This window comes from Notolepis coatsorum (assembly GCF_963971535.1).
Source record: "Notolepis coatsorum genome assembly, chromosome: 13".
NCBI lineage: Eukaryota > Metazoa > Chordata > Actinopteri > Aulopiformes > Paralepididae > Notolepis > Notolepis coatsorum.
In genome coordinates, this window is record NC_140177.1 from 35559690 (window position 1) to 35587531 (window position 27842).

At 44.5% G+C, this 27842-nt stretch overlaps 1 protein-coding gene across 2 annotated transcripts in view; it reads left to right on the forward strand.

Annotated features, from left to right (window-relative positions):
- The first annotated feature begins 4850 nt into the window (after positions 1–4850).
- crispld1b (cysteine-rich secretory protein LCCL domain containing 1b) overlaps positions 4851–27842 on the forward strand; it is a 92162-nt gene continuing 69170 nt past the window's right edge. For both annotated transcript variants that reach the window (XM_084327901.1, XM_084327902.1), the window contains exons 1-2: positions 4851–5118; positions 5630–6030. In XM_084327901.1, coding sequence (XP_084184027.1) covers positions 5776–6030 — 255 coding nt within the window. In that variant the 5' untranslated portion in view covers positions 4851–5118; positions 5630–5775. The remainder of the gene's footprint in view (positions 5119–5629; positions 6031–27842) is intronic.

The following is a 27842-nucleotide window of genomic DNA, read 5'->3' on the forward strand; positions in this document are numbered from 1 at the left end:
AAAAGTATTTTTATATCACACTCACATAGCCTACGCTTCACTCCGATCCTACCCCATAAACGTTCACAAATGGTCTAGTGTATCTAAATCGGCAGTGTGCTTGACGGGGGATGAATTACTCCTCTGTGGTCGTGTCCACCCTGGTGGCTCTGACCACAATGGCTCGCTGCAAAACCATTCTCACACAAATTCCTGAAGAGCCCAGAGGTGATCCCAGTCAACTTCACCTCTCCAGGACCAGGCTACCAGCGCTGGTGTGAAAGTAATTAAGTATTATGGAGTGTAATGCACTCCTTACTGGCCTCCCGGGGGGAAAAAACAAAAAAGCGACTCCAAACTGCTACTACTACTACTACTATTACTACGACTCACTCAAAACTCTGCAGCTATAGGCTATTAACTAGAACCAAGAGGAGAGACCACACCAGTCCAGTGTTAGCTACTCTGCAGCTAGGCTATTAACTAGAACCAAGAGGAGAGACCACACCAGTCCAGTGTTAGCTACTCTGCAGTGAGGCTATTAACTAGAACCAAGAGGAGAGACCACATCAGTCCAGTGTTAGCTACTCTGCAGCTAGGCTATTAACTAGAACCAAGAGGAGAGACCACATCAGTCCACTGTTAGCTACTCTGCAGCTAGGCTATTAACTAGCACCAAGAGGAGAGACCACATCAGTGTTAGCTACTCTACAGCTAGGCTATTAACTAGAACCAAGAGTAGAGACCACATCAGTCCAGTGTTAGCTACTCTGCATCTAGGCTATTAACAGAACCAATAGGAGAGACCACATCAGTCCAGTGTTAGCTACTCTGCAGCTAGGCTATTAACTAGAACCAAGAGGAGAGACCACATCAGTCCAGTGTTAGCTACTCTGCAGATAGGCTATTAACTAGAACCAAGAGGAGAGACCACACCAGTCCAGTGTTAGCTACTCTGCAGATAGGCTATTAACTAGAACCAATAGGAGAGACCACATCAGTCCAGTGTTAGCTACTCTGCAGCTAGGCTATTAACTAGAACCAAGAGGAGAGACCACATCAGTCCAGTATTAGCTACTCTGCACTGGCTTCCAGTAACATTTAGAATAGATGTCCTCCTCAAGGTCCTCCTCCTTATATACAAAGCACTAAATGGAACAGGACTAAGCTACATTGCGAATTATGCACCAAAGCTATGGAACACCCTCCCTATGAACATTAGGGAGGCTAGATCTCTAAATATTTTCAAAAATAAGCTAAAAACGTACCTCTTCACCTTAGTCTTTTCATACACTCTGCTGCGGGGTGGGGGGGTAACTGTACATTGGATTATCGACGAAACCTTACTTGGTCCCAAGAAGAGGGTCTAGTCTATTATTGGGTTAAGACATTTACTGTACATTGGAGGGGGTTGGGTTAGGACATTTACAGGGGCCAGTTTCGAATTGCAGTCTCCCGTAGGTGCTCTTTGAGAGAGGTTTTGAAAGTGGGTAGTGATTTACATTCCTTTACAGCTGTGGGTAGGGCGTTCCACATTGATGTCCTTTGTTTGAGCCGAATCTGGGTTTAACATGATTTGTGGAGCTCCCTCTGGTGTTGTGATCGTGGTATTCACTGACCTTTGGGAAGTATTTTGACATGTACATGGGTACCTTGGTTGCGTAGTGTATCTTGTAGACCAGGCCCATTGCAAGTTGCTGTACTCTGTCTTCTACTCTAATGAATGAATGAAAACTTTATTTAACAGATTGCAGAATGGGTACAATACAGTACGGCTCAATACATACAATTGTTAAGGGGATGCAGACCTGAGAAAGACGTTTGTCTTGTTTCCATCAGGGTCCCCCATTTTCAATTCATATAGACATTTATGACATACACAACATACATGACATTTATGGCATAGGGACATATAGGTATTTAGTACTGATACATTTGTGACATAAACGGTATTCCAATATACAGTACTGTTACCCCTAGATCCTGACAGAGTATATACATATGATGGGGAGGGGACTGTACATTAGGGGGGGGTGGGTGGGTGGGAGAGAAATATACATACGGCGGGGAGGGAATATATACATGCGGTGGGGAGGAGACTGTCTATTAGGAGGTGGTGGGGGTTTTGGGCATTTACGGTGGCCAGTTTCGAATTGCAGCCTCCCGTAGGTGCTCTTTAAGAGCGGTTTTGAATGTGGGCAGGGATTCACATTCCTTTACAGCTTTGGGTAGGGCGTTCCACATTGTTGTGGCATAATTGCGAAACGTGTTTAGTCCCTTGTTTGAGCCGAATCTGGGTTAAACATGATTTGTTGAGCTTCCTCTGGTGTAGTGGTTGTGGTATTCACTGACCTTTGGGAAGTATTTTGACATGTACATGGGCACCCCGGTCGTATAGTGTATCTTGGTTGACTTTTTTTTATTACATTGGATGCCATTTTGTCACAGGAAAGATTAGCCTCTAGGATGGAACCTAGGTAGGTAATTTCATCTTTCCTTGTGACAATATTGTCACCCACTGTAACCGAGAAGCCGTCGGTCTTGCTGAGTTTGTTATTTGAACCGAAGAGTATGGACTCTGTTTTGCCCATGTGTAATGATAGTTTGTTGTCGGCGAGCCATATGCAGATTTTGCCTAGTTCCGAGATGAGGGCTTTTTCAACCTGTAACTTGTTCTTGTCAGAGACCAGCAGGGCTGAGTCGTCCGCAAACAGGAACAAGTTGCAGTCACAAGCTGACGACATGTCATTTGCATAAATTAGGAATAGTAGCGGTCCTAGTATGCTTCCTTGTGGAACACCACAGCTCACTGTGAGGGGGGGGGGGTAGGGTACCGTTTACCTCCACCATCTGTTCTCTCCCCTCCAGGTAGGATTGTATCCAGCTCACTGATAAACTATCAAAACCTATTGCTTTTAGCTTGTCAATCAGAATGGTGTGATTGACAGTGTCGAAGGCCTTTTGTAGGGCCAGCATGACCATGCCGCAGTATTTGCCCGCGTCCACCTCTTGTTTGATGTGGTCGTTCAAATAGAGAAGGCATGTGTCAGTGGAGTGGGATGTTCTGAAGCCAGATTGGAATTCGTAGATTAGATTTTTTTCCGCAAGGTACTTTTCGATCTGTTCGTATACTATTTTTTCCATGACTTTCGAGATGGATGTAAGGATAGAAACAGGGCGGTAGTTGCCTGGGTCTAGTTTGCTGCCCTTTTTGTGCAGGGGTGTTACTCTCACAATTTTGAAGTCCTTGGGGACGTGTCCCTGTTTTATGGAGAGGTTTATTATGTGTGTGATGACTGGGGTGATGGCGGCTGCTGAGTCTCTGAGGAATTTGGAGGGGATGTTGTCATGGCCAGTGGCCTTGTTCGGTTGGAGGGCGCTCAGTTTTTTGAGTACCTCATCTGTAGTTACCATTTCCAGTTTGAAGTCGTCTTTGTGGACGCCTAGGTTCTTGTAGTATGCTACTATGTGTTCTACCCCATACTGCCCTGAGTGGGAGGGTAGTTTGTTTACCAGTGTTGTGGCTATGTTTGTGAAGAAAGTGTTTAAGTAATTGGCTACATCCAGCTTGTCTGTGATGAGCGTGTTGTCCGTCTTTATGTTTATGTTTGAGAACCTGGTTTTAAGTTTTTTACTGCAGCCTAGTTGATTGTTGAGTAATTTCCAAAGTTCACGTGGTTTATTTTTGTTTTCCTCAGTTTTGTCATGTCTGCACTTTATGTGCACTTTATGTGCTCATTTTATGCCTGTCTTTTTTCTGTTGTGAAACACTTTGAGCTGCAATTTTTGTATGAATGAATGAATGAATGAATGAAAACTTTATTAACAGATTGCAGAATGGGTACAGTACAGTACAGCTCAATACATACAATTGTTAAGGGGATGCAGACCAGAGAAAGACTTTCGTCTTGTTTACATCAGGGTCCCCCATTTTCAATTCATCGTAACATATATGACATACATGACATACAGATAGACAGTACTGCTACATCTATACATTTATGACATACCAGATTTGCAATTACAGTACTGTTTGTGATACAAAAAGAGTCCAGAAAGAAAAGAGTATATACATTAGGCGTAGAAACTGTACATTAATGAAATGTATGAAAGGTGCTATACAAATACAGTTTATAAAGCACAAATGTAAATGTGAGGTACTTGTAATTTAAATATTAGGGAACATTGTACTTGGTGTATTGCCGTGAACGGAGCAAATAAAAATGATATTAAAACAGCCGAAAACCTGACAACAAACAAGACAGAAATGTGCCTCCGCAGCGTTTACATAACGTGAGTGAGTCTCATAACCTCAGAGTTTACCTTCACGTCAGGTCTCCGTGGATCAAGTTCTCTCCTCAAATACTTCAACCTGGGAGCGTTTCTGAAGTTTGGGAAGAGGGGGAGGAGGTGGGGGGGAGGAGGCGTTACGCAGGAGGCACAGCGCAAATTTGGCATATAAACGACAAGCTGCAGAAAGTCATGAGTCCGCAGTGTGACCTGAGGGACTCAGCACTGCAGGTACCTACAGCTCTCTCTCTCTAGTCTCTACCAACAGCTCTCTATACAGCTCTCTCTCTACCTACAGCTCTCTCTCTCTACCAACAGCTCTCTATACAGCTCTCTCTCTCTACCTACATCTCTCTCTCTCTCTACCAACAGCTCTCTATACAGCTCTCTCTCTCTACCTACATCTCTCTCTCTACCAGCTCTCTCTCTCTCTCTCTCTACCAACAGCTCTCTCTACCTACAGCTCTCTCTCTCTACCAACAGCTCTCTCTACCTACATCTCTCTCTACCAGCTCTCTCTCTACCTACAACAGCTCTCTCTCTCTCTACCAACAGCTCTCTCTACCTACATCTCTCTCTACCAGCTCTCCCTCTACCTACAACAGCTCTCTCTCTCTCTCTACCAACAGCTCTCTCTACCTACAGCTCTCTCTCTCTCTCTCTACAGCTCCCTCTCTCCACCGAGCCGCTCTCTCCTGGATGTATCATACGAAAGCAAACTGACTTTCTGTCACCAGACTTTGTGAAGGAGTCAATTAAAACCATCCGCTGCAATAAAAAAAACGTGTATGGAGTTGGAATATTGCCTCCTGGGCTGGAGATCACTTTGACCGTTATAGCTTGTGAAAGGTAAATTCAAATTCATAGATTACTTTCAATAAATTAAAAACGAATTCAGCAAAAATATACATCTGCATGATTTCAACCCTTTGATATAAAATAGCACGTTTAGCTTCTGTACCTGCTGCGAAATGTATGGGAATTCCACAGAGCCTATACACGCACACACACGGTTTGACTAGCCCCACGCATGCGCACCGAATATTAACATGTGCTCAACAAAAAATATTTTTCCAGTGACATAATGTGTGAAAACGTTGTATTTACAGAGGTCCTACTGTGTGTAGATTTGGTGAACTGCGGGTGCACCCCGGAGGTTCTTATAGAGCTGCATTATGTCATGTCCATGTCCTCAGAGAGACCTCGGGAGCTCAAGGCCCCTGTTATTACAGGCTTATTAAAAACAGACAGCCACCGAGCCATTAGGTGTACCTTTGTGAAGCGGGCTGTTTTGAAGGACCTCTTTGATTTAGGAGTAATAACCTCTCTTTTTCTCTCTCCTCCTCCTCTTCCATCACAGTGGACTTCCTGTTCCATTACAGTGAGCTGACACACAATCCGCACTCTTGAACGAGCTCTTAGTTAACCAGAACAAACAAACAAAAACAAACAAAACACCCATCCTCCGTCACCCCGGAATGCCAGGGAGTCTCCACGGGTGCCCAGATGTCCCTCGTCTTCACCGTCCTCCTGCTGCTGCCGCTGTGTCTGTCCCGCGCCGTGCTCTCCGTCGTCCTCCCCAACTCCACCCGGCCGACGGAGTCCCTCCTGGACGGGTTCACGGAGGGGGACGAGGCGCGGTGGACGGTCAGGCCCCGAGGGAAGAGAGCCATCACCGAGGGAGACATGCACCTGATCCTGGATCTGCACAACACGCTACGGGGCCAGGTGTACCCCCCCGCCTCCAACATGGAGTACATGGTGAGTGACAACGCGGTTCCCAGTCCAGTTCTATTTCAAGTCAAGTCGGGTTTGTTTTACATTGTCCATTTTATCACAATTCTATTATCCGAATGGGTTTGATTGAAACACCCACCCCCCTGAAGACATTGATTGATTGATTGATTGAAAACTTTATTAACAGATTGCAGAATGGGTACAATACAGTACAGCTCAATACACACAATTGTTAAGGGGATGCAGACCAGAGAAAGACTTTCGTCTTGTTTCCACCAGGGTCCCCCATTTTCAATTCATCAAGACATATATGACATACATGACATACAGATAGTCAGTACTGCTACATCTATACATTTATGACATACCAGATTTGCAAATACAGTACTGTTTGTGATACAGAAGGAGTCAAGAAAAGGGAGTATATACATTTGACGTAGAAACTGTACATTGGAGGAGGTTGGGTGGGGGGGGTTGGGTACACTGGGATATTGACAACCATACTGGGTAATTTACATTGGAGGTGGTTGGGGGGGGGGGGGGGCACACTGTATAAGCAAGCAAAACTGTACATTGAGGGGGGGGAGACTCTGTACAAACAAACAAAATTGTACATTGGACTATTGACAAAACCATACTAGGTAAATGATTGTACATTGGAGGGGGTTGGGTTAGGATATTTACAGGGGCCAGTGTTGAATTGCAGTCTCCCGTAGGTGTCTCTTGAGAGAGGTTTTGAAAGTGGGTAGTGATCCACATTCCTTTACAGCTTTGGGTAGGGCGTTCCACATTGATGTGGCATAATTGCGAAACGTGTTTAGTCCCTTATTTGAGCCGAATCTGGGTTTAACATGATTTGTGGAGCTCCCTCTGGTGTTGTGATCGTGGTATTCACTGACCTTTGGGAAGTATTTTGCCATGTACATGGGTACCTTGGTCGTGTAGTGTATCTTGTAGACCAGGCCCATTGCAAGTTGCTGTACTCTGTCATCTACTCTAAGCCATCCTAGGTTGTCAAAGTGGGCAGGGGTGAGGTGGGTTCTAGGAGTAAGGTCAAGCAGTAGTCTGACCAGTTTGTTTTGAGATGTTTGTAATTTTGTTTTTAGCGCCTTTGAGGTGCTTTGGTACCATGAGGTGCAAGCATAGTCGTAGTACCCCTGAATGAGTGCTCCTGCCAGAGTCTTCAGGGTATTCTTGTTTACCAGAGAGGAGATCCGGTACAAGAATCGAGTTCGTTGGTTGACTTTTTTTATTACATTGGATGCCATTTTGTCACAGGAGAGATTAGCCTCTAGGATGGAACCCAGGTAGGTAATTTCATCTTTCCTTGTGACAATATTGTCACCCACTGTAACTGAGAAGCCGTCGGTCTTGCTGAGTTTGTTATTTGAACCGAAGAGAATGGACTCTGTTTTGCCCATGTGTAATGATAGTTTGTTATCAGCGAGCCATATGCAGATTCTGCCTAGTTCCGAGCTGAGGGTTTTTTCAACCTGTAACTTGTTCTTGTCAGAGACCAGCAGGGCTGAGTCGTCCGCAAACAGGAACAAGTTGCAGTCACAAGCTGACGACATGTCATTTGCATAAATTAGGAACAGTAGCGGTCCTAGTATGCTTCCTTGTGGAACACCACAGCTCACTGTGAGGGGGGGGGATAGGGTACCGTTTACCTCCACCATCTGTTCCCTCCCCTCAAGGTAGGATTGCATCCAGCTCACTGATAGGCTATCAAAACCAATTGCTTTTAGCTTGTCAATCAGAATGGAGTGATTGACCGTGTCAAAGGCCTTTTGTAGGTCCAGCATGACCATGCCGCAGTATTTGCCTGCGTCCACCTCTTGTTTGATGTGGTCATTCAAATAGAGAAGGCATGTGTCAGTGGAGTGGGATGTTCTGAAGCCAGATTGGAATTCGTAGATTAGATTTTTTTCCGCTAGGTACTTTTCGACCTGTTCGTAGACTATTTTTTCCATGACTTTCGAGATGGAGGTGAGAATAGAAACAGGGCGGTAGTTGCCTGGGTCTAATTTGCTGCCCTTTTTGTGCAGAGGGGTCACCCTCGCAATTTTGAAGTCCTTGGGGACGTGTCCCTGTTTTATGGAGAGGTTTATTATGTGTGTGATGATTGGGGTGATGGCGGCTGCTGAGTCTCTGAGGAATTTGGAGGGGATGTTGTCATGGCCAGTGGCCTTGTTAGGTTGGAGGGCGCTCAGTTTATTGAGTACCTCATCTGTTGTTACCATTTCCAGTTTGAAGTCGTCCTTGCGGACCCCTAGGTTTTTGTAGTAAGCTACTATGTGTTCTACCCCATAAAGCCCTGAGTGGGAGGGTAGTTTGTTTACCAGTGTTGTGGCTATGTTTGTGAAGAAAATGTTTAAGTAATTGGCTACATCCAGCTTGTCTGTGATGAGCGTGTTGTCCGTTTTTATGTTTATGTTTGAGAATCTGGTTTTAAGTTTTTTACTGCATCCTAGTTGATTATTGAGTAATTTCCAAAGTTCACGTGGTTTGTTTTTGTTTTCCTCAGTTTTGTCATTGATGAAATTCTTTTTTGCAGTTTTGATCATGGAGTTTACGTCGTTTCTTAGTCTGTTTCTTTCTAGTTTGAGTTCAGTCACGTGGGCTTGGAGTTCACTGCTCGTGCTTTTAGTAAGCTTTGACTGACTTTTACGAAACTCAGAGCATTTTTTGTCTCTGGTTTTCATAGCGGCCAGTATTTCAGAGTGCATCCACGGCTCAGCGCGATTTTTTACCCTGGTGGTTCTTAGGGGGGCCATGTCGTTTAGTATTGTTGAGAATTTGGTTTTGAAACCAAGCCATGTTTCTTCAACCAGTGTACCATTGAGTTCATCTGACCAGTCCAGGCTCTCCAGTTCAAGGTTAAAGGCCTCGCTAGAGTAGGTTTTGAGGTCTCTAGATGTGACTGTTTTGTGGCAGCCAGCCTTTTGTTTTAGTTTTTTGCGGGTACAGAATATCATATAATGATCACTTAACCCGCATGCTATAACCCCTTTCTTGGAGATCTTGGACTTGTCGGAGGTCAGAATGAGGTCAATGGTAGTCTGAGTTGATTCACATACACGTGTGGGTTGGGTGATTAGCTGGCTGAGGCCGTGCAGATCACAAAACCTACTGAATGACTTGAAGACGGGTGCATCTTTTCGTTGCATATCCGTGTTCCAGTCTCCAATAAGAATTTTGTCTACATCCTCAACTCCAGCTAAACACCCATCCAGTGTATCATAAAAGTCACTATGATCTGGCGGCCTGTAGACTGTGCCAACCAGTAGGGATTTTGCCCTTTCGAATAGGATTTCCACCCATACAGTTTCAATTGATTTATGATTCAGGTCATTTCTGTTGATGAATTTGGTGTCCTTGTGTATGTACATACAGACACCACCTCCATGTTTGTTCCTATCATTCCTAATTATTGAGTAGTTCTCAATCTCTATCTCTGGATCTTTTACAGAATCGTCAAGCTTAGTTTCTGAGAAGCACAGTATGTTTGCCTTACCATTTATGAATAATTGTTTGATTTCATCCAATTTGTTTTTTAAGCTGTTAATGTTAATGTGAAAAATGTTCAGTCCATTGGCGTTGGTTATTTCATTGATGTTGGCAGGTTCGAAGTATTGTTCGTTTGTGATCTGTTCCTCTGTGTGGGGCTGGGGGGCTTTGTTGTTGAGGGTGGGAAGGGGGGAGGGGGTGGTCGGGTCCCGCTCCGTGCTGGAACAACAAAGAAGGGGGGAGGGGGTGGTCGGGTCCCGCGCCGTGCTGGAACAACAAAGGACTCGTTCCTGGATGTTTCCGTTGTTAGCTCTGCTAGCTAGCCGGCTATCGGGCGTCGAGATGTTTAAATCCCGCGTCGAGTTGGTCGTCATGGTTTCGACCCTCGGTTCACCTCCTCTCGTCTCTGCCTCACGTGTGCTCGTCTGCTGCGGCGTCATTGGGGAACAGTTGCCGTCCGCGCAGTGGATGTTGCCACGGGTCGAGTTGTTGATGTTGCTGTTGGTCGCGATGGAAACCACCTTCGCTTCTTGCGCTGCCAGACCAAGTCTTCTCGCCTGAGTTCTGGTCAAGACCGGGCCTGGGTTTAAATGAATGTCTCCCGAAAGTAGTAGAACCAGGATGATCATGGTCCTACGGTCCAATCTGCCATTCGGGGGTAAGTTCTTACGTGCCGGGCTCGCTGTTAGTAGCGTGTGTATAGCCGCCGTTCCGACGTGTAGATGTTTATTTTCAGAGCCATTGAGAAGGTAGAAGTCACTGTGGGTCTCGTTAAATCCGTTTTCCCTTCTCTCCACTTCTGTTAGATGTTGCTTCATTGATGAATTTAGGTATAAATCCGTAATCCATATTATGAGGAGGAGAAAATGTGCACAAAACCTTGTTGTTTTGGATCGAAAGGGAACAACTTCCACGAAAACTAGACTTCCATGTGACTTTGACTGTTCTTTTACATTCAAATGTATTGTCATCATGCGGCACAAGTACAGTACAACGAAAATAAGTTTGGCATCCAACCAGATAGCAAATGTAACAGTAAAGTGCAATAGTAATATACAATGTTTATGTACAGGTGATTAAACTGGGTATAAAATATACAAATGAGTACTACTGAGTAATAGTGCTGTATCAGATGTATGTACAGAGTTAGTATTAATATGTACAGTGTACATATACATATACAGGTATAAAGACACTATGGTAGTAAGCCATTATCAGCGGTGGTTACAAGAGTGTTTATAGCTCCACCTCTCTCCTCCACAGAGAGAGTGGGCCAATCACAGTGTGTGTTACATTTGGAGAGAGGGCAGGTAGGCTCCTCCCCCGAAGCATTGGCACCAAGTTTATACATTTTACTGGTGGTTGAAAATGATTTTGTTTGTTGAATTTCAAGTTCAACAAAAAGATTTGCAAAAAGATTTGCTGTGACATATGAAGAATAATGACAATAATAATCATGATTATTATCCAAATATTTTACATCATTTGAAAGCCCTAGTTGTTATCTTCAAAATGGTACTATATACGAGGTACTTTGACATACCCACAAACTAATAATCTATCACAAACCGATGTAAGTTCAAGTTCAGGAATTTTCTAAATGGGCCTGCAGTAGTAGGAGGGTTTAATTAAAGGTGCTAAAGATTTATTTTTTATGTAGAGTAATAATTCAAAATAATATAATACATACACAGAGCTTTTAGAAAGGTGTGGAAAAAATATATATACACTAGACTAGAATACCATGCTGCTGCTCTAGTGTGACATCTAGTGGCTGAATGATATCCATAGCACCTTTAAAGCGGTCCAAGTGGTCTGGTGCGACCGGCTCAGTCAGCCTTCTGCTCTAGTCTCAAGCGGTCTGGTGCGACCGGCTCAGTCAGACTTCTGCTCTAGTCTCAAGCGGTCTGGTGCGACCGGCTCAGTCAGCCTTCTGCTCTAGTCTCAAGCGGTCTGGTGCGACCGGCTCAGTCAGACTTCTGCTCTAGTCTCAAGCGGTCTGGTGCGACCGGCTCAGTCAGACTTCTGCTCTAGTCTCAAGCGGTCTGGTGCGACCGGCTCAGTCAGACTTCTGCTCTAGTCTCAAGCGGTCTGGTGCGACTGGCTCAGTCAGCCTTCTGCTCTAGGCTGCGGTTAGACTTTCGTTTCGTTTTCAGATGAGTTTCGCCGCAACGTAGCGGGAGGCGAGTCACACTTTCGTTTTGTCACCTGAGCACAGTGATGTAGTACACTGCCAAAGCAGTAGGTGGCAGTAGGTGGCGAACATGAAGGCAATTTTCAACCAATCAGAACTTGAATGTGCCAATACACTTCCTGCAAAGAAAATGTCAACATGGCGGGCGCCGCCATCTTTGCCTATTTACCCAATGCAGCACTTCTTTTTCAGCAAAGTGTAATAAAAGTGCAATAAACAAAACGGATACATTCACTGTGTGTTCTGCCTCTCATTTGTTGATGAAACAAAACTAACATCAACACAAGTGACCACCAAGAGCGGATAGTTTAGTCTCAAAAAGGATCGGCAAGGATTGTTAGCTACATTGTTAGCTACATGCTAACGTGACTGGAATATGCCAGTATAACAGTATAGCATTGTGGCTAGAAGCTAACGCTAGCTCACGTTAACCACCCAGCACCAAACTGATGATATCGGGAGCTATCAGTAGCTAGATAACATTAGAGACAACGCCGTGTGTATTAAACAAAGGTGAATAGATGACTGGGCCATTTTGTTTAATGCTTGTTAAGATTGAAAGAGGAGCTCTGAGCTAACAGGGTCTGATAGCTAACGTTAGCCAGCTGCTCATGCAATCGGTAATGCTAGCAGAATGAATGGATGTAAACTTTATTTAACATATTGCATAATGGGTACAATACAATACGGCTCAATACAAACAATTGTTAAGGGAATGCAGACTGTTGTAGCTTGGACTGGGGTCCTTATAACAATAACTTGACAACACATGGTAGCTGCAGCTATTTGGGACGGCTCTGTTGTCACCGGAAGGGCACGCAGATGGTATCTACTGCGCATGGGCGTTTTAGCAACAACGGCTCCGTGCAGATTACACAACATGTTGTCGGCGAGTTTTGGCGCTACTCCAAAACGGAAAACACAATTTAGCGTTTTCAGTAGGGCCACAACGTATCCGCCAAAAACGGCATTTCTATGTAAAAGGGACAGCAAACGTATAAAAACGAGCACAAAAACACTGTGTGTAACAAGCACCCTAGTCTCAAGCGGTCTGGTGCGACCGGCTCAGTCAGACTTCTGCTCTAGTCTCAAGCGGTCTGGTGCGACCGGCTCAGTCAGACTTCTGCTCTAGTCTCAAGCGGTCTGGTGCGACCGGCTCAGTCAGACTTCTGCTCTAGTCTCAAGCGGTCTGGTGCGACCGGCTCAGTCAGCCTTCTGCTCTAGTCTCAAGCGGTCTGGTGCGACCGGCTCAGTCAGCCTTCTGCTCTAGTCTCAAGCTGTCTGGTGCGACCGGCTCAGTCAGCCTTCTGCTCTAGTCTCAAGCGGTCTGGTGCGACTGGCTCAGTCAGCCTTCTGCTCTAGTCTCAAGCGGTCTGGTGCGACCGGCTCAGTCAGCCTTCTGCTCTAGTCTCTTACACGGTCTGGTGCGACCGGCTCAGTCAGCCTTCTGCTCTAGTCTCAAGCGGTCTGGTGCGACCGGCTCAGTCAGCCTTCTGCTCTAGTCTCAAGCGGTCTGGTGCGACTGGCTCAGTCAGCCTTCTGCTCTAGTCTCAATCGGTCTGGTGCGACCGGCTCAGTCAGACTTCTGCTCTAGTCTCTTACACGGTCTGGTGCGACCGGCTCAGTCAGACTTCTGCTCTAGTCTCTTACACGGTCTGGTGCGCCTGGCTTGGCTCTGTCATTTTTTGCAACAATGGAAAACAAACCTGAATGATTTTGTTGATTGGTTAAGTTATTTCTCAGCACAACCCATGCTGTTCTTCCTGCTAGCTCCGGATAGTTAGCACTTAGCAACCAACTAACACAAAGTCAATGGGGTCGAGCTCCTCAAAGCTACACACTAGTCAGTGCTACTGATTTCATTTAGTTTCAGTCTGTGTTTTCAGACGGGAGCTTGACCCCATTGACTTTGGATTAGTTTGCAGCTAATAGATGGAGAAATATAGACGAGGAACAACAAGAGGACCATAGATGACAACAAATATAGGCTTTAATTTATATATATATATGTACAGTGTTATACAAATGTATATATATATGTACAGTGTTATACTATATTTGGGAGAGAGAATAGCTCATGTTCACAAACATGCAGGCCATGGAAATAACATTCTTTATTTGGGTGGCGTTGCCCTTTAAGTAGTCAGTTCCCTGGGCGTCCAGCAGGGATGGAAAGTGAAGTATTTAGAAGCTTTGGGCGTGTGGATGAAGTTAGATAAATACCAGCCCCTGCGGCCGCGTTTGAGGTCACATCACTTCCAATTAAAACTAATCCAGGGGCTAAATTGAAACTATTAATTCACTTTGACTGGAAATGACTGGACATTTTTTATACCACATGGTGATCATTTCAGAACAGAAGGAGATCCATTTCCAGGTGTTTGAATTGAATTGAAATAGAATTGAATTGAGATAAGATAAGATATTCCTTTATTGATCCCTTGGGGAAATTCGGGTGTCGCAGCATGGGGGAGGGGGGAGGGGTAGTAGAAGAAAGGCATAAATATAGGAAATACAATTTGATCTCACTGGCATGATATGATATACGTCATATGTTGTAGTCCGTGCAGGTTTTGGGGGTTAAGAGTCAGACGTTCCTAATTTAATTGAACGTGTTCTATTCCATACCAGCTCCTTTATGCTCCCAATCAGATCCTGTCTGAGGAGGCGAAAGCCACTCTCCCTCCCCCCCCTCTCTCTCTCTCTCTCTCTCTCTCTCTCTCTCTCTCTCTCTCTCTCTCTCTCTCTCTCTCTCTCTCTCTCTCTCTCTCTCTCTCTCTCTCTCTCTCTCTCTCTCTCTCTCTCTCTCTATCTCTCTCCCTCTCTCTCTCTCTGTCTCTCTCCCCACCCCCTCTCTCTCTCTCTCTCTCTCTCTCTCAGAGGAGGAGGAGAATGTTGTCTTTTATTTGATCCTACATGCATCTCATTAGGCTGCTGAGGTGGTGAATCTATTTCTGCTGTGAGTCCAGTGCCAGTGTTTGAAGTGCGGGGCACAGTGGTGTAAATGTACGTTAGGAGCGCATGTCTAAATGTTATGCTAGGCTGTAACTAATCCACTGTTTCCCCAGTGAGGGACACTGTTCCCCATGATAATGTGGTGGTAAACTGGGGGCTGGCCCCAGAGGTAGGACAGGCTTTTCAGAAGACATGACAACTACTGAAGTAGTTCAGTGTTTCCCACAAACGTCCTGGCTATATGTCGTGCCGTAGCAGATTGGGGCAGGCAATACAACACACACAGAACACGCCACAGACAGAGGAAGACTTTATTTTATCTCTTATTTTTTTATTGTATTTATTGATTTGAAGGGGCACACTAACATTATGGGAAATGCGCTCACAGACGAGAAAACAAGAAGATAGATACCAATTTCCTCTCTGTCAGTTCAGTAAATGCAGAGCACCCTTCCTTCACAGTGGTGCACCCCTCCCCCCTCCCACGCCCCAAAACATTATTTTAAGCTGGTGTTGAGATGGAGGAGGAGCCACGGCGCCTCTCTCCAGTTATTTGGAGACGTCTTTAGTATTTTGTAGAGAAAGATGGTAGAGAAGAAAAGTAAACGGTATCTGAGCCAAACGGTATCTGAGCCAAGCAGTATCTGAGCCAAACGGTATCTGAGCCAAGCGGTATCTGAGACAAACGGTATCTGAGCCAAGCGGTATCTGAGCCAAACGGTATCTGAGCCAAGCGGTATCTGAGACAAACGGTATCTGAGCCAAGCTGTATCTGAGCCAAACAGTCCTCCTGGTTGAGCAAACGGTCCTCCTGGCTGAGCCAAGCGGTATCTGAGCCAAACGGTCCTCCTGGCTGAGCCAAACAGTATCTGAGCCAAACGGTCCTCCTGGCTGAGCCAAGCGGTATCTGAGCCAAGCGGTCAGATGGATAGACTGACAGCAAAAATGCACCTCACAGATCTAGATCTTTGCTGATGATATAGCTTTGCTAGCAGATTCTAGACCCACTCTCCAAGACGTGACAACCACCCTGAAGAAGAATGCTGTGAAAGTAGGTCTGAATATGCTGTGAAGAGACCAAGGTGATGCAGGTCAGAGGCCAAGAACCAACTACTAACAGGTTAACCCCAGAGTGTGTTACACTCTCCCAGTGAAACTCCTAGCTGTCAGGTGAAAAGAAGTGGCTGGTGACTCCACTTTTATCGCAAGACATTGGCCCCCAGACCAACAGAGGAGACATGTGGTAGTCTACAGTACACCCTCCCCAGACCAACAGAGGAGGCATGTGGTAGTCTACACCCTCCCCAGACCAACAGAGGAGGCATGTGGTAGTCTACACCCTCCCCAGACCAACCCAGGAGTCATGTGGTAGTCTACACCCTCCCCAGACCGACAGTAGGGGAGCGAAAACCAGGAGGGAATTGGCATAATAAATACAAATTGGGGGATTGGAGAAAAGGGTAGGAAAAAAAGAGACAAGCAGCACAAGGGTTTAGTTTAGGCTTTCTGTGGACCCTAACCTCTAACCAGAGGGACTAAACATGAACCTAGCTTCTACTTAGAGGGACTAAACATGAACCTAACTTATAATCACAGGAAGGAAAGCCTAACGCTTGATTGAACCGTATAAGATCACAGGAAGGAAAGCCTAACCCTAGATTGAACCTGGTGAAGTTGGTGTTAAACTAGGATAATGGACCCAAGAGGATCAGAGATTACTGGAATCAAGTTGACGTTTTGGGAGCTAATGCTCTAAGGAATGTAGACGTGATTTTTAGTTGTTACAATTAGTCTCTTCACTGGATAATTGACCATGAAGAATAGCTACATCATTACTATCAGCACTTGCAAATGGGGAAAGCTTGAACTTGAAGTCCATCATTGGGGGAGATTTGTCTGGCTTTCAGAGAGCTGGTTTTAGACAGAGACAAGGGATTCAACACTCTCTAAAAGTGTATAATTGTCCAGCAGCATGGCTACATGGGTAGGGTAGGGCTGGGCGAGTAATCAAGTTTAAATTTCAATTACGATTTTGGCTTCCCACTATCTTGAAAACAAGATAATTGAGATAAAATGATTATTATGCAGCATGCCGTGTTGCTCTCATTTTGTCTTGTGTTGTAAATTCAGTGCACCCTTCCTTCACAGCGGTGCGCTCTCCAGAGTCAGACAAGAAGATATAAACCAATTTCCTCTCTGTGCGTTCAGTCGGAAGCAATCCGGCTGCAAGCTAGTTTAGCTTAGCACAAAGGAATGGAAGCGAATACGGACCACTAGCCTAGCTTAAATCTGTTGGTGTTTTTGGTCAACAGCTATGTAGGCTAGCCAGTCCTTATCCACTTCCAATCATTTGTGCTAAGCTAGGCTAGCTTGCAGCCGGATAGCTTGCAGCCGAACACACAGAGAGGAAATTGGTATCTATCTTCTCGTCCGACTCTGGAGAAGATGCTAATCATGTTTCCCATAATGCCGGCGTGTTCCTTTAACCCTCAGTGGAGCGTAGCTCCCTACCCTAGCTACCCTCCTGTAGGTGTGCGAATCAGCCCCCTGGCCACACAGGTAGGGGTGGGAATCAGCCCCCTGGGCGAAGCAGGTAGGGCTGGGAATCAGCCCCCTGGGCAAAGCAGGTAGGCCTGGGAATCAGCCCCCTGGGCGAAGCAGGTATGACTGGGGATCAGCCCCCTGGGTGAAGCAGGTATGGCTGGGGATCAGCCCCCTGGGTGAAGCAGGTAGGGCTGGGGATCAGCCCCCTGGGTGAAGCAGGTAGGGCTGGGAATCAGCCCCCTGGGCGAAGCAGGTAGGGCTGGGGACCAGCCCCCTGGGTGAAGCAGGTAGGGTTGGGGACCAGCCCCCTGGGCGAAGCAGGTAGGGCTGGGGATCAGCCCCCTGGGCGAAGCAGGTAGGGCTGGGAATCAGCAGGTACTGTAGCAGTGAATGGGCAGCAGTGTGTAGCCCCGCCTGGTCCTCACCAGACATATGGAAGTCATTATAGTGGCCGAGCCGCTCAGACGCCACACTCCAGCGCTCTCCTGCCGGCTGTGATGTGGGGCAGCCCAGCGCCTGCAGCATACTGCCTCTATTATCCCAGCGACCCCAGAGACCTCCACGGGGAACTGGGCCTCCACATTAGAAGCATTGTTCTCCTCCAGCCTTGTTCTCTACATTGTAGTTCCTCTTCGAACCTGAAGTGTGTAAATAGTAAAAAAAAAAAAATCTGTTCGGTTTTCTGCTCTTCCAACTTCAGTTGAGTTTAATTTAGTGTGGAGTTGAACGTTGACATAGAGAGAATTAGTCGTTTGACTGCCAACGATGGCATCAAGGTCCCTGCAACAATGAGCCTCTGTTTGGTTGCTGTTGGAATATTATTTGTTTTTTTTTGTACTTTTCTTTTGTACTTTTGTACTTTTTTTTAAGTACTTTGTACTTTAAAAAAAAATAAAAACGTACTGGAAACAGACTCCTGAAACCACGTAGTTGAATAGTAGCACAAAGAAGTCAGCTATAATGTTTCTTATTTCTCTCTCTCTCTCTCTCTCTCTCTCTCTCTCTCTCTCTCCTGTGTGTGTGAGTTTGATTGATTGATTGATTGAAAACTTTATTAACAGATTGCAGAATGGGTACAGTACAGTACAGCTCAAAACATACAATTGTTAAGGGGATGCAGACCAGAGAAAGACTTTCGTCTTGTTTACATCAGGGTCCCCCATTTTCAATTCATCATAACATATATGACATACATGACATACAGATAGACAGTACTGCTACATCTATACATTTATGACATACCAGATTTGCAAATACAGTACTGTTTGTGATACGAAAAGAGTCCAGAAAAGAGAGTTTGACGTAGAAACTGTACATTGGAGGAGGTTGGGTAGGTGGGGTGGGGTTGGGGGGGTGGGGGGGACTGTACATTGGAGGTGGTTGGGGGGGGGGGGGGGGGTGGGTGGGTGGGGGACACTGTACAACTGTACAAGCAAAACTGTACATTGGAATATTGACAAAACCATACTTGGTCATTTACTGTACATTGGAGGGGGTTGTGTTAGGACATTTACAGGGGCCAGTTTCGAATTGCAGTCTCCTGTAGGTGTTCTTTGAGAGTGTTTTTGAAAGTGGGTAGTGATTCACATTCCTTTACAGCATTGGGTAGGGCGTTCCACATTTATGTGGCATAATTGCGAAACGTGTTTAGTCCCTTGTTTGAGCCGAATCCGGCTGGTCCCCCCCCGCACCAGACTAAAAAAGAGAGGCGATCGCTCCTTCAAGGCCATAGCTCCCAAACTATGGAACCAGCTTCCCCTGGAGATTCGATCTGCCCCTACGCTGGAGACATTTAAGGCCTGTTTAAAAACCCACTTTTATTCCCTAGCCTTCGATTAATCCTGATTCTCCCACACCCTAACCCACACACTCCCATGCAATTTTATCCTGCCCCCTCCCTCTTGTATCTCTTCTTGTGCTCCTCTGTCCCTGGTGTGCTATACTGTACTTTGTGCTCCCCTTTCCGCTTGTCCTATTTTTTGAATGTACTGTCCTGTCCTGTTGTGCCTTTTTGTATTTGTGTATTTTATAGGACATTGATTTTATGCTTTGACTGTACTGTACAGCACTTTGGTTGGCTCTCGAGCTTTTAAATGTGCTCTATAAATAAATTACTTGACTTGACTTGACTTTAACATGATTTGTGGAGCTCCCTCTGGTGTTGTGATCGTGGTATTCACTGACCTTTGGGAAGTATTTTGACATGTACATGGGTACCTTGGTCGTGTAGTGTATCTTGTAGACCAGGCCCATTGCAAGTTGCTGTACTCTGTCGTCTACTCTAAGCCATCCTAGGTTGTCAAAGTGGGCAGGGGTGAGGTGGGTTCTAGGAGTAAGGTCAAGCAGTAGTCTGACCAGTTTGTTTTGAGATGTTTGTAATTTTGTTTTTAGCGCCTTTGAGGTGCTTTGGTACCATGAGGTGCAAGCATAGTCGTAGTACCCTTGAATGAGTGCTCTTGCCAGAGTCTTCAGGGTATTCTTGTTTACCAGTGAGGAGATCCGGTACAAGAATCGAGTTCGTTGGTTGACTTTTTTTTATTACATTGGATGCCATTTTGTCACAGGAAAGATTTGCCTCTAGGATGGAACCCAGGTAGGTAATTTCTTCTTTCCTTGTGACAATATTGTCACCTAGTGATGCACCGATGTGAAAATTGTGGCCGATACCGATAACTGATATTAATATTGCTGTTCTGGCCGATACCGATATTTACCGATGTCGATATCTCTGTATAGAAAACACTTTTTTATGATAATCAAATAAAGAGCTATTTTCCAAAACGCATAATTTTTTTACTTTTGTAACTTATTTTCAGAAATGACTGATTTTTGAAACTATTTAAGGCCAAAACATGTAAAAAGATTTTTTTTTTTTTTTTTTTTAATATCGGATATCGGCCCCATCTTGATATCGGACCGATACCGATGTGTAAAAAAACGGCCATATCGGCCGATATTATATCGGCGGCCGATATATCGTGCATCACTATTGTCACCCACTGTAACTGAGAAGCCGTCGGTCTTGCTGAGTTTGTTATTTGAACCGAAGAGAATGGACTCTGTTTTGCCCATGTGTAATGATAGTTTGTTATCAGCGAGCCATATGCAGATTTTGCCTAGTTCTGAGCTGAGGGTTTTTTCAACCTGTAACTTGTTCTTGTCAGAGACCAGCAGGGCTGAGTCGTCCGCAAACAGGAACAAGTGTTTGTGTGTGTTTACGCACATGTGTTTTTGTGTATGTGTGTGAGTGTGTGTGTGTGTTTGATACATGTAGGAGGAGACTAGATGTTAAAAGAATAAAGTCTAAACACTATACAAAATATTATACCGGTCTCGAATCCGAGTGTCAGCATTGCTTCCGGCTTGGGCCAGTCGTCATACTATCTCAATTGGCAGAGGTAGCGGGTGGAAGTCGATGGGTGGTAATCTGGTGGGTCTCATCTCCAGGGGGGACGAGTCGGCCTATAGGAGGGAGATCGAGAGGCTGCAGAGCTGGTGCAGCTGCAACAACCTGGAGCTCAATGCTCAAAAGACAGTGGAGATGGTAGTGGACTTCAGGAGGAAAGCAGCCCTGCCCACTCCCATCATACTGGGAGGCACCCAGGTGGCCTCCGTGGAGTCATGCCGATTCCTTGGCATGACCATCTCCCGGGACTTGAAATGGGAGCTTAACATCACGGGCCTGCTCAAGAAGGCCCAGGGGAGGATGTTCTTCCTCCGGCAGTTGAACAAATATAAACTGCAGAGGACCATGATGGCCCAATTCTACACGGCCATCATTGAGTCCATCCTCACCCACTCCATCATCTCCTGGTTCCCCGCTGCAGCGGCAAAAGATCTCGCCAAGCTGCAGCGGGTGATTCGCTCCGCGGAGAGGGTGATCGGCTGTCCCCTGCCCTCCCTCAGGTCCCTGCACGACTCCAGGGCGCTGAAGAGGGCGAGGAAGATCATGGCCGACCCATCCCACCCCGGTCACAGCCTCTTCACCCTGCTCCCCTCTGGGAGAAGGCTGAGGATCCCAAAGGCTGTGAAAGCTCGTCACAGACTAAGCTTCTTCCCCTCAGCCGCCAGGCTGATCAATGCCTCAGGCCCCCCCCCCTCCTCTGCCCCCAAGTGACACTGGCACAATGACACTGACTGCACTGCACTAGTCCTTACTGGAACTCTGCACTCTTCACTTTATATATATATATATATATTAGAGCTGGGCCGTTAACAGCGTTAACGTGCTGCGTTAACGCTATACTAGTATCGCGCGATAATATAATTAACGCATTAATCTAAAAAAAAGAAGAAAAAAAACATTAATTTTTTTTTTTTACCTTTATTTACCCAGGGTAGGTTCGCTGAGCACAGATGCTCTTTTTCAGGAACGCCCTGCTTCACATTCACACAGTTCCATTCACACCTGGGAGCTGCCCAGTACAACCACAATTGACACCATTGGCCACTGAGCAACTCCACTGGAGCAGTTGATTCAAGCCATGTCACATAGTTCAAGTTTGAAATGATTCTTTCTGTTTTGCTCCTGAGAGTGTGCTAGATACTGTACTGTACTGGTAATATTATTTATTTGTGTAAACTTCTGAATAAAACAACTTATTAAACACAAGTACATCTTATTGAACATTATTTTGATATTTCATTACCAATTATCATAGCAAAACAGCTTTTTCAAACAGTCTGTAATGCATTTTGGAAACGGGATATGGGCTCATGGTGTAATGGGCCACCTGGCCTGAGAAACATAAGGAGGAAAGAAAAAGTAAGGACTTACTTCTGGTCATTATTTGGGTAGAACACACATATTTTGAATGCCTTCGGCAGTTTTTTTTTTTTTTTAGCCATTTTAATCTAGATTAATCTAGATTAAATCCAGGATTGCAGATAGATTAATCTAGATTAAAAAAAATAATCTATGCCCACCTCTAATATATATATATATATGTATTTTATTGATTAATCCTCCACTGCACTGTTTCTTGTCCTGTGTCTGTGTTGATGTTTGCCGTTTACTGTGAAAAAAGAAAGGAAAAAATGCATACACTGTACTGCTGCAACAATTACCAATGTGTTTTTACACAAATGGCTTAATAAAGGAATCTGAGGCTTCCGGTTATGTCGGCGTAGGAGAAAGACGTGGTCGAGAAGGCTCTCCTGCCTCACGCTAATAATTTACATTTCTAACATCTAAAAAACGTTCCAACCACAGAAAATCAAAACTCCTACTTAACAAACACCCTACCGAGGTAAAAATGAACAACGACAGGACCAGACATCTTAAACAAGCGACATAACAACCGACACGGACAACTCCAATCAATAGGGCTAACGCTACTAGCAAGACAATGGCCGCACGGGACGTCGCAGTCAATACGGAGCACATGGAAGACGGTCAAGACGCCCTATCCATGACTATTCTACTCGAAGTTCTGGCAAAACAAAGATCCAGCCTCAGAGAAGACTTTTCAACTTTGTTACAGAACTCTCTCTCGCCCCTACAAACATCGGTGGATGCACTTCACGAAACGGTTAATTCCTTTCAAGCACGCCTCGCCAGAGTTGAAACCACCGCGGGAGATAACTTTGAGGGTCTCGTCAGAGCTGGGGAAAACCATACTTAAATTGGAAACAGACAACAGCACCCTCCTAGACCGGGTAGACGAGCTGGAAAATCGTTCAAGGAGAGTCAACCTCCGTATTGTAAACGTACCCGAATACAGCGAAAAGGGACAAGACCCTATTAAATTTGTCGCAAATCTACTGATGGAAGTCATGGGTCCCGACGTATTCAACAAGCCACCGGAGCTGGAGAGAGCACACCGATCTCTACTCCCCAAACCCAAAACAGGTACCCCGCCACGATCCATCATAGTATGCTTCCACCGGTTCCAGGAGAAGGAACGAGCATTACGCTGGGCCAGAGAAAACGAACCCCACTATCAGAATAAAACTCTGAGATTCTACCCGGATTACAGCGCAGCCCTTTCTAAAAAAACGTGCAGCGTTTAATGAGGTCAGAACTATCCTGTACCGTAAAGGCATACGCTTCGGGCTCCTTCACCCCGCCCGCCTCCGGGTGACACTGGCGGAGGGAGAAGTCTACACTTTCACCACACCGGAGGAAGCCAAGACATTTTGCAAGGAAAGATTTGGCCAAGCTGAAAACCCCGTTAAATGAATGATTATGACTGGGACCCCAGGCTATAAGACGTTCCACATCGACCGTGAAAGAAAACAAGCAGAGTCGACCGGTCATAGTTGGTTTGGGTACGTCACGTGATCGCTTCCCCAGGGTTATAATTTAAGGTGGAACTTTTCATTTCACCGTCACTTTTTGAATGATAATGGTTTTATATAATTACTGACATACTGCAAAGTAGACCTGCCATAGTTTGTCTGATTAACCCGTTCAATGACCGGGTCACCAGACTACAATAGACGTTCCACATCGACCGTGAAAGAATTTACGGGTATATCTGTATACACTTTTTCTGGTTCTAGAGATTAAGGTGGAATTTCCCATTTCACTGTCACTTCTTGAATGAAAATGACTTTATATAAATATGGACATCTTACAAAGTCAAACTACCATAGTTTGCAATCTTAATTTTTTTTCTTCTCTGTTTGCTCTTTGTTTCTAAGGTGGACTTTTTATTTTATTTCTATTTTTCTGCCATAGTTAATTTGGATATGGGATCGCTTTTTCTGTTTCCTAGAACTTAAGGTGGAACTTTTCATATTACTGTCACTTTGCGAAGGACAACAGTTTTATATAAATAAGGACATGTTGACCAACTATATATATATATCTTTTGAATATCCATCTATTATTTTTTCTCCCTTAAAATGGATGTCGCTTTCGAACATGAAACAAAGGTTGGGTCTTCTTAGAATCAAAGGTGGAACTTTTATTTAGATTTTTTTTCTCCTACCACTACCACTTCTTGAAGGACAAGTTTTACATAATAATTGACATATTGCAAAATCGACCTGCCAGAGTTAATTTGGATATGGGATCGCTTTTTCTGTTTCCTAGAACGTAAGGTGGAACTTTTCATATCACTGTCACTTCACGAATGACAATGGTTTTATATAAGTAAGGACAGTTTGACCTACTATATACATACATATATCTTTTAAATATCCATCTATTATTTTTTCTCCCTTTAAATTGATGTCACTTTTGAACATGAAACAAGGGTTGGGTACAATTCTACACATACCTATCTCCAGTTCTCCAAGTTATTGGTTGTTCATGTAAATAACAATGTTCATTTGCTCCTCAGTAATAGTTTCGATTAAAGCACAAATAAGATGTGTATAACATAATGAGAGACAGGAGCCTCTCTACATAGGCTAGGAGTGAAGCTGCACAATTGGAAGACACTCTGTCAACAGGGGATTTATCAGCCTGTCTCAATTGGGGAGACAGGCATATGGGTAAATGTGTTTATGTTCTATTTGTATTCTATGTATGTTTCCGTCTGTACTACATGTATATTTTTTCATATAGAGAGATATCGGTACCCTTATACTCTAATAGAGAATAATCCAGACATGGAGTGGTGGGGAGATGGAGACCACTTTACAACACAACCACACAGATCAAATGATGGAGCCAGTTAAATTCATAACATTCAATGTCAAAGGCCTAAACAACCCAATCAAAAGGAAAAAGGTCTATTCATACCTAAAGAAACTCAAAGCAGACATGGTATACCTACAGGAAACGCATCTTTCTGATGAGGAGCATAAGAAACTCAAGAGAGAATGGGTTGGACAGGTGTTTGCTTCCTCCTTTAATACCAAATCAAGAGGAACCGCAATCCTTATTAACAAAAACATCCCTTTCGTTGCCACCAAAACCACCTCTGACCCTAGAGGCAGATTTGTACTTGTTGAGGGACAAATGTACTCGGAACGTTGGACACTATTGAACATTTATGCACCTAACTTTGACGACCCCGCCTTCATCCAGAATATTTTCCTTCTTATAGCTCAGGCAACGGGCATAATTTTAGTGGGAGGGGACTTCAACTTCTGCCTGGATACAGTACTAGATAGGTCCTGAACCAACCCGGCTTCCCCTACCAAGGCAGCAAAAACAACCATTTCTTTTATGAAGGACTATAACTTGACAGATGCCTGGAGGGGAATGCACCCAGGGGTTAGAGATTACTCCTTCTATTCTCACCCCCACGGCACCCACACGCGTATAGATAACTTCCTGCTATCCACTCACCAATGCCATAGAGTATTGAACGCTCAATACCTTACTCGACTGCTGAGCGATCATTCCCCCTTGATTATATCCATATTTATGCCAGATAAGATAAAAACGATATATAGATGGTGATTTAATCCAATGCTTCTCAAAGAACCAGAATTTTGCTCCTTTATTAGAGAACAAATTGCATTCTTTACACTAACAAATAAACAATCTGCCCCTAATAGCTTCATCTTTTGGGATACACTCAAGGCTTACCTAAGGGGCCACATTATCTCCTATACAAAGGGAATGAAAAAGAAATACTGTGCTGAACTTGATTCTATTGAGGCTGAAATTCAAACACTTGAGAAAGACTATCAGAGAACATCAAATAAAGATACATATAGGACCCTGGTGAACAAAAAAATACAATATAATAACTTAAATACATACAAAACTGAGAAATCCATTATGCGTTCTAGACAAAAATACTATGAATTGGGAGAGAAACCTAGCAAAGTACTGGCATGGCAACTAAAAATGGAAGAAAGCAAGAGGGCAGTCAACGGAATTGAAGTAGCCCCGGGCAAAATCTCCAATAAACCCACAGAAATTAGCGATGCTTTTAGAAACTATTACAGTGACTTATACACTGCACAACCTAGCGGGGACAGCACGGCAATAGACTCCTTTCTTTCCAAACTTGATCTCCCAAGCTTGTCTGTCGAGGATAGTGAGTTTATGAGCAAGCCTTTTTCAATTTGCGAAGTAACAGCGACCATTAAACTTCTACCGTCAAATAAGTCTCCTGGGGAGGATGGTTTCCCCCCAGAGTTCTACAAGGAATTTCAAGACCTCTTAATCCCTCCCTTAATGGAAGTCCTTCAATTAGCTAGAGAAGAAAAACAATTTCCTGAGACGTTCTCTCGGGCCATTATATCGGTTATTCACAAGACGGGGAAGGACCCTTTAAAGTGCGCCTCCTACAGGCCAATCTCGCTCCTAAATACAGACTATAAACTTGTAACTAAGATGACATCCAAAAGATTAGAAACATTCCTTCCCCGCCTTGTTAATTCCGATCAGACTGGCTTTATAATTAACAGACATTCCTCTAACAATCTTAGACGCTTTTTTAATATTATCCATTTCGCACATAAAAACAAGATTCCCAGCATTGCTCTCTCCCTCGACGCCGAAAAGGCCTTTGATCGGTTGGAATGGCCCTATCTCTTCAAAGTCCTTGAAAAATTTGGTTTTGACGCTCAATTTGTCGACTTGATCAAATCACTCTATGGCTCCCCCAAAGCTAGGATTGCGGTCAATGGGACTACCTCAGATTATTTCTCCATACATAGAGGTAACCGACAGGGCTGTGCTCTTAGCCCCGCCTTATTTACACTTGCCCTAGAACCCCTAGCAGAAGCAATCAGAATAGACACTAAAATAACGGGCTTCGAAATTGGACCGAACACACATAAAATCTCGCTCTTTGCCGACGATATTCTTCTCTTTTTAACAAACGCGGAAAGCTCCCTCTCACGTTTAGTCGAACTGTTGGACTTGTATAGCTCCTTTTCCGGATATAAGATTAACCTTGACAAAAGTGAAATATTGCCCTTATCAGATTCTATTAAAGACACAATTCAACATAACTTCCCTTTTAAATGGTCACCAAATGGTATAATATACTTGGGTATACTAATAGATAAGGAGATGGGGAATCTATATAAACTCAATCTGTTAAGACAGTTACAAATCCTAGGGGAGGACTTGGAAAAATGGATGAACCTCCCTCTCACCTTACTAGGCCGAATTAATGCTATAAAAATGAATGTCCTGCCAAAGTTTCTTTATATATTTCAGTCCCTCCCAATCCAAGTCCCTTCTAAATTTTTCTCCTCCTTGGACGGATTGATCAGACGGTTTATATGGCGAGGTAAATCCCCAAGGATCGCCTTAATTAAACTTACTTTAGACTATACAAAGGGAGGACTGAAACTTCCTAATTTTAGATTGTATTATTTGGCGGCACAAGCCAGATTTTTGGCTCAAATGTTTGAGGGGGACCTCTCAGCCTCATGGTTGAACATTGAATGTCTAGACATCAACGAGACCGCCCCGTCTGATACCTTGTACAAATGGGACGTGAAATCAATTAAGACCATCACCCAGAACCCCTTCACGATCCATTCAGTCCAAACCTGGTTAAAATTACAAAAAATGTTCGGACACAATAGCCCTCTATCACCTAAAACCCCCCTATGGGGAAATAGGCTTATACCTATCTTATACCAGAATAGAGACTTTGAGTCCTGGCCTTTACAAGGTATCACTCGACTGGAACATTGTTATGAGAATGATGTTTTTATGTCCTTCCAGCAAATGAAAGAGAAATATCAAATTACTGGAAGAGATTTC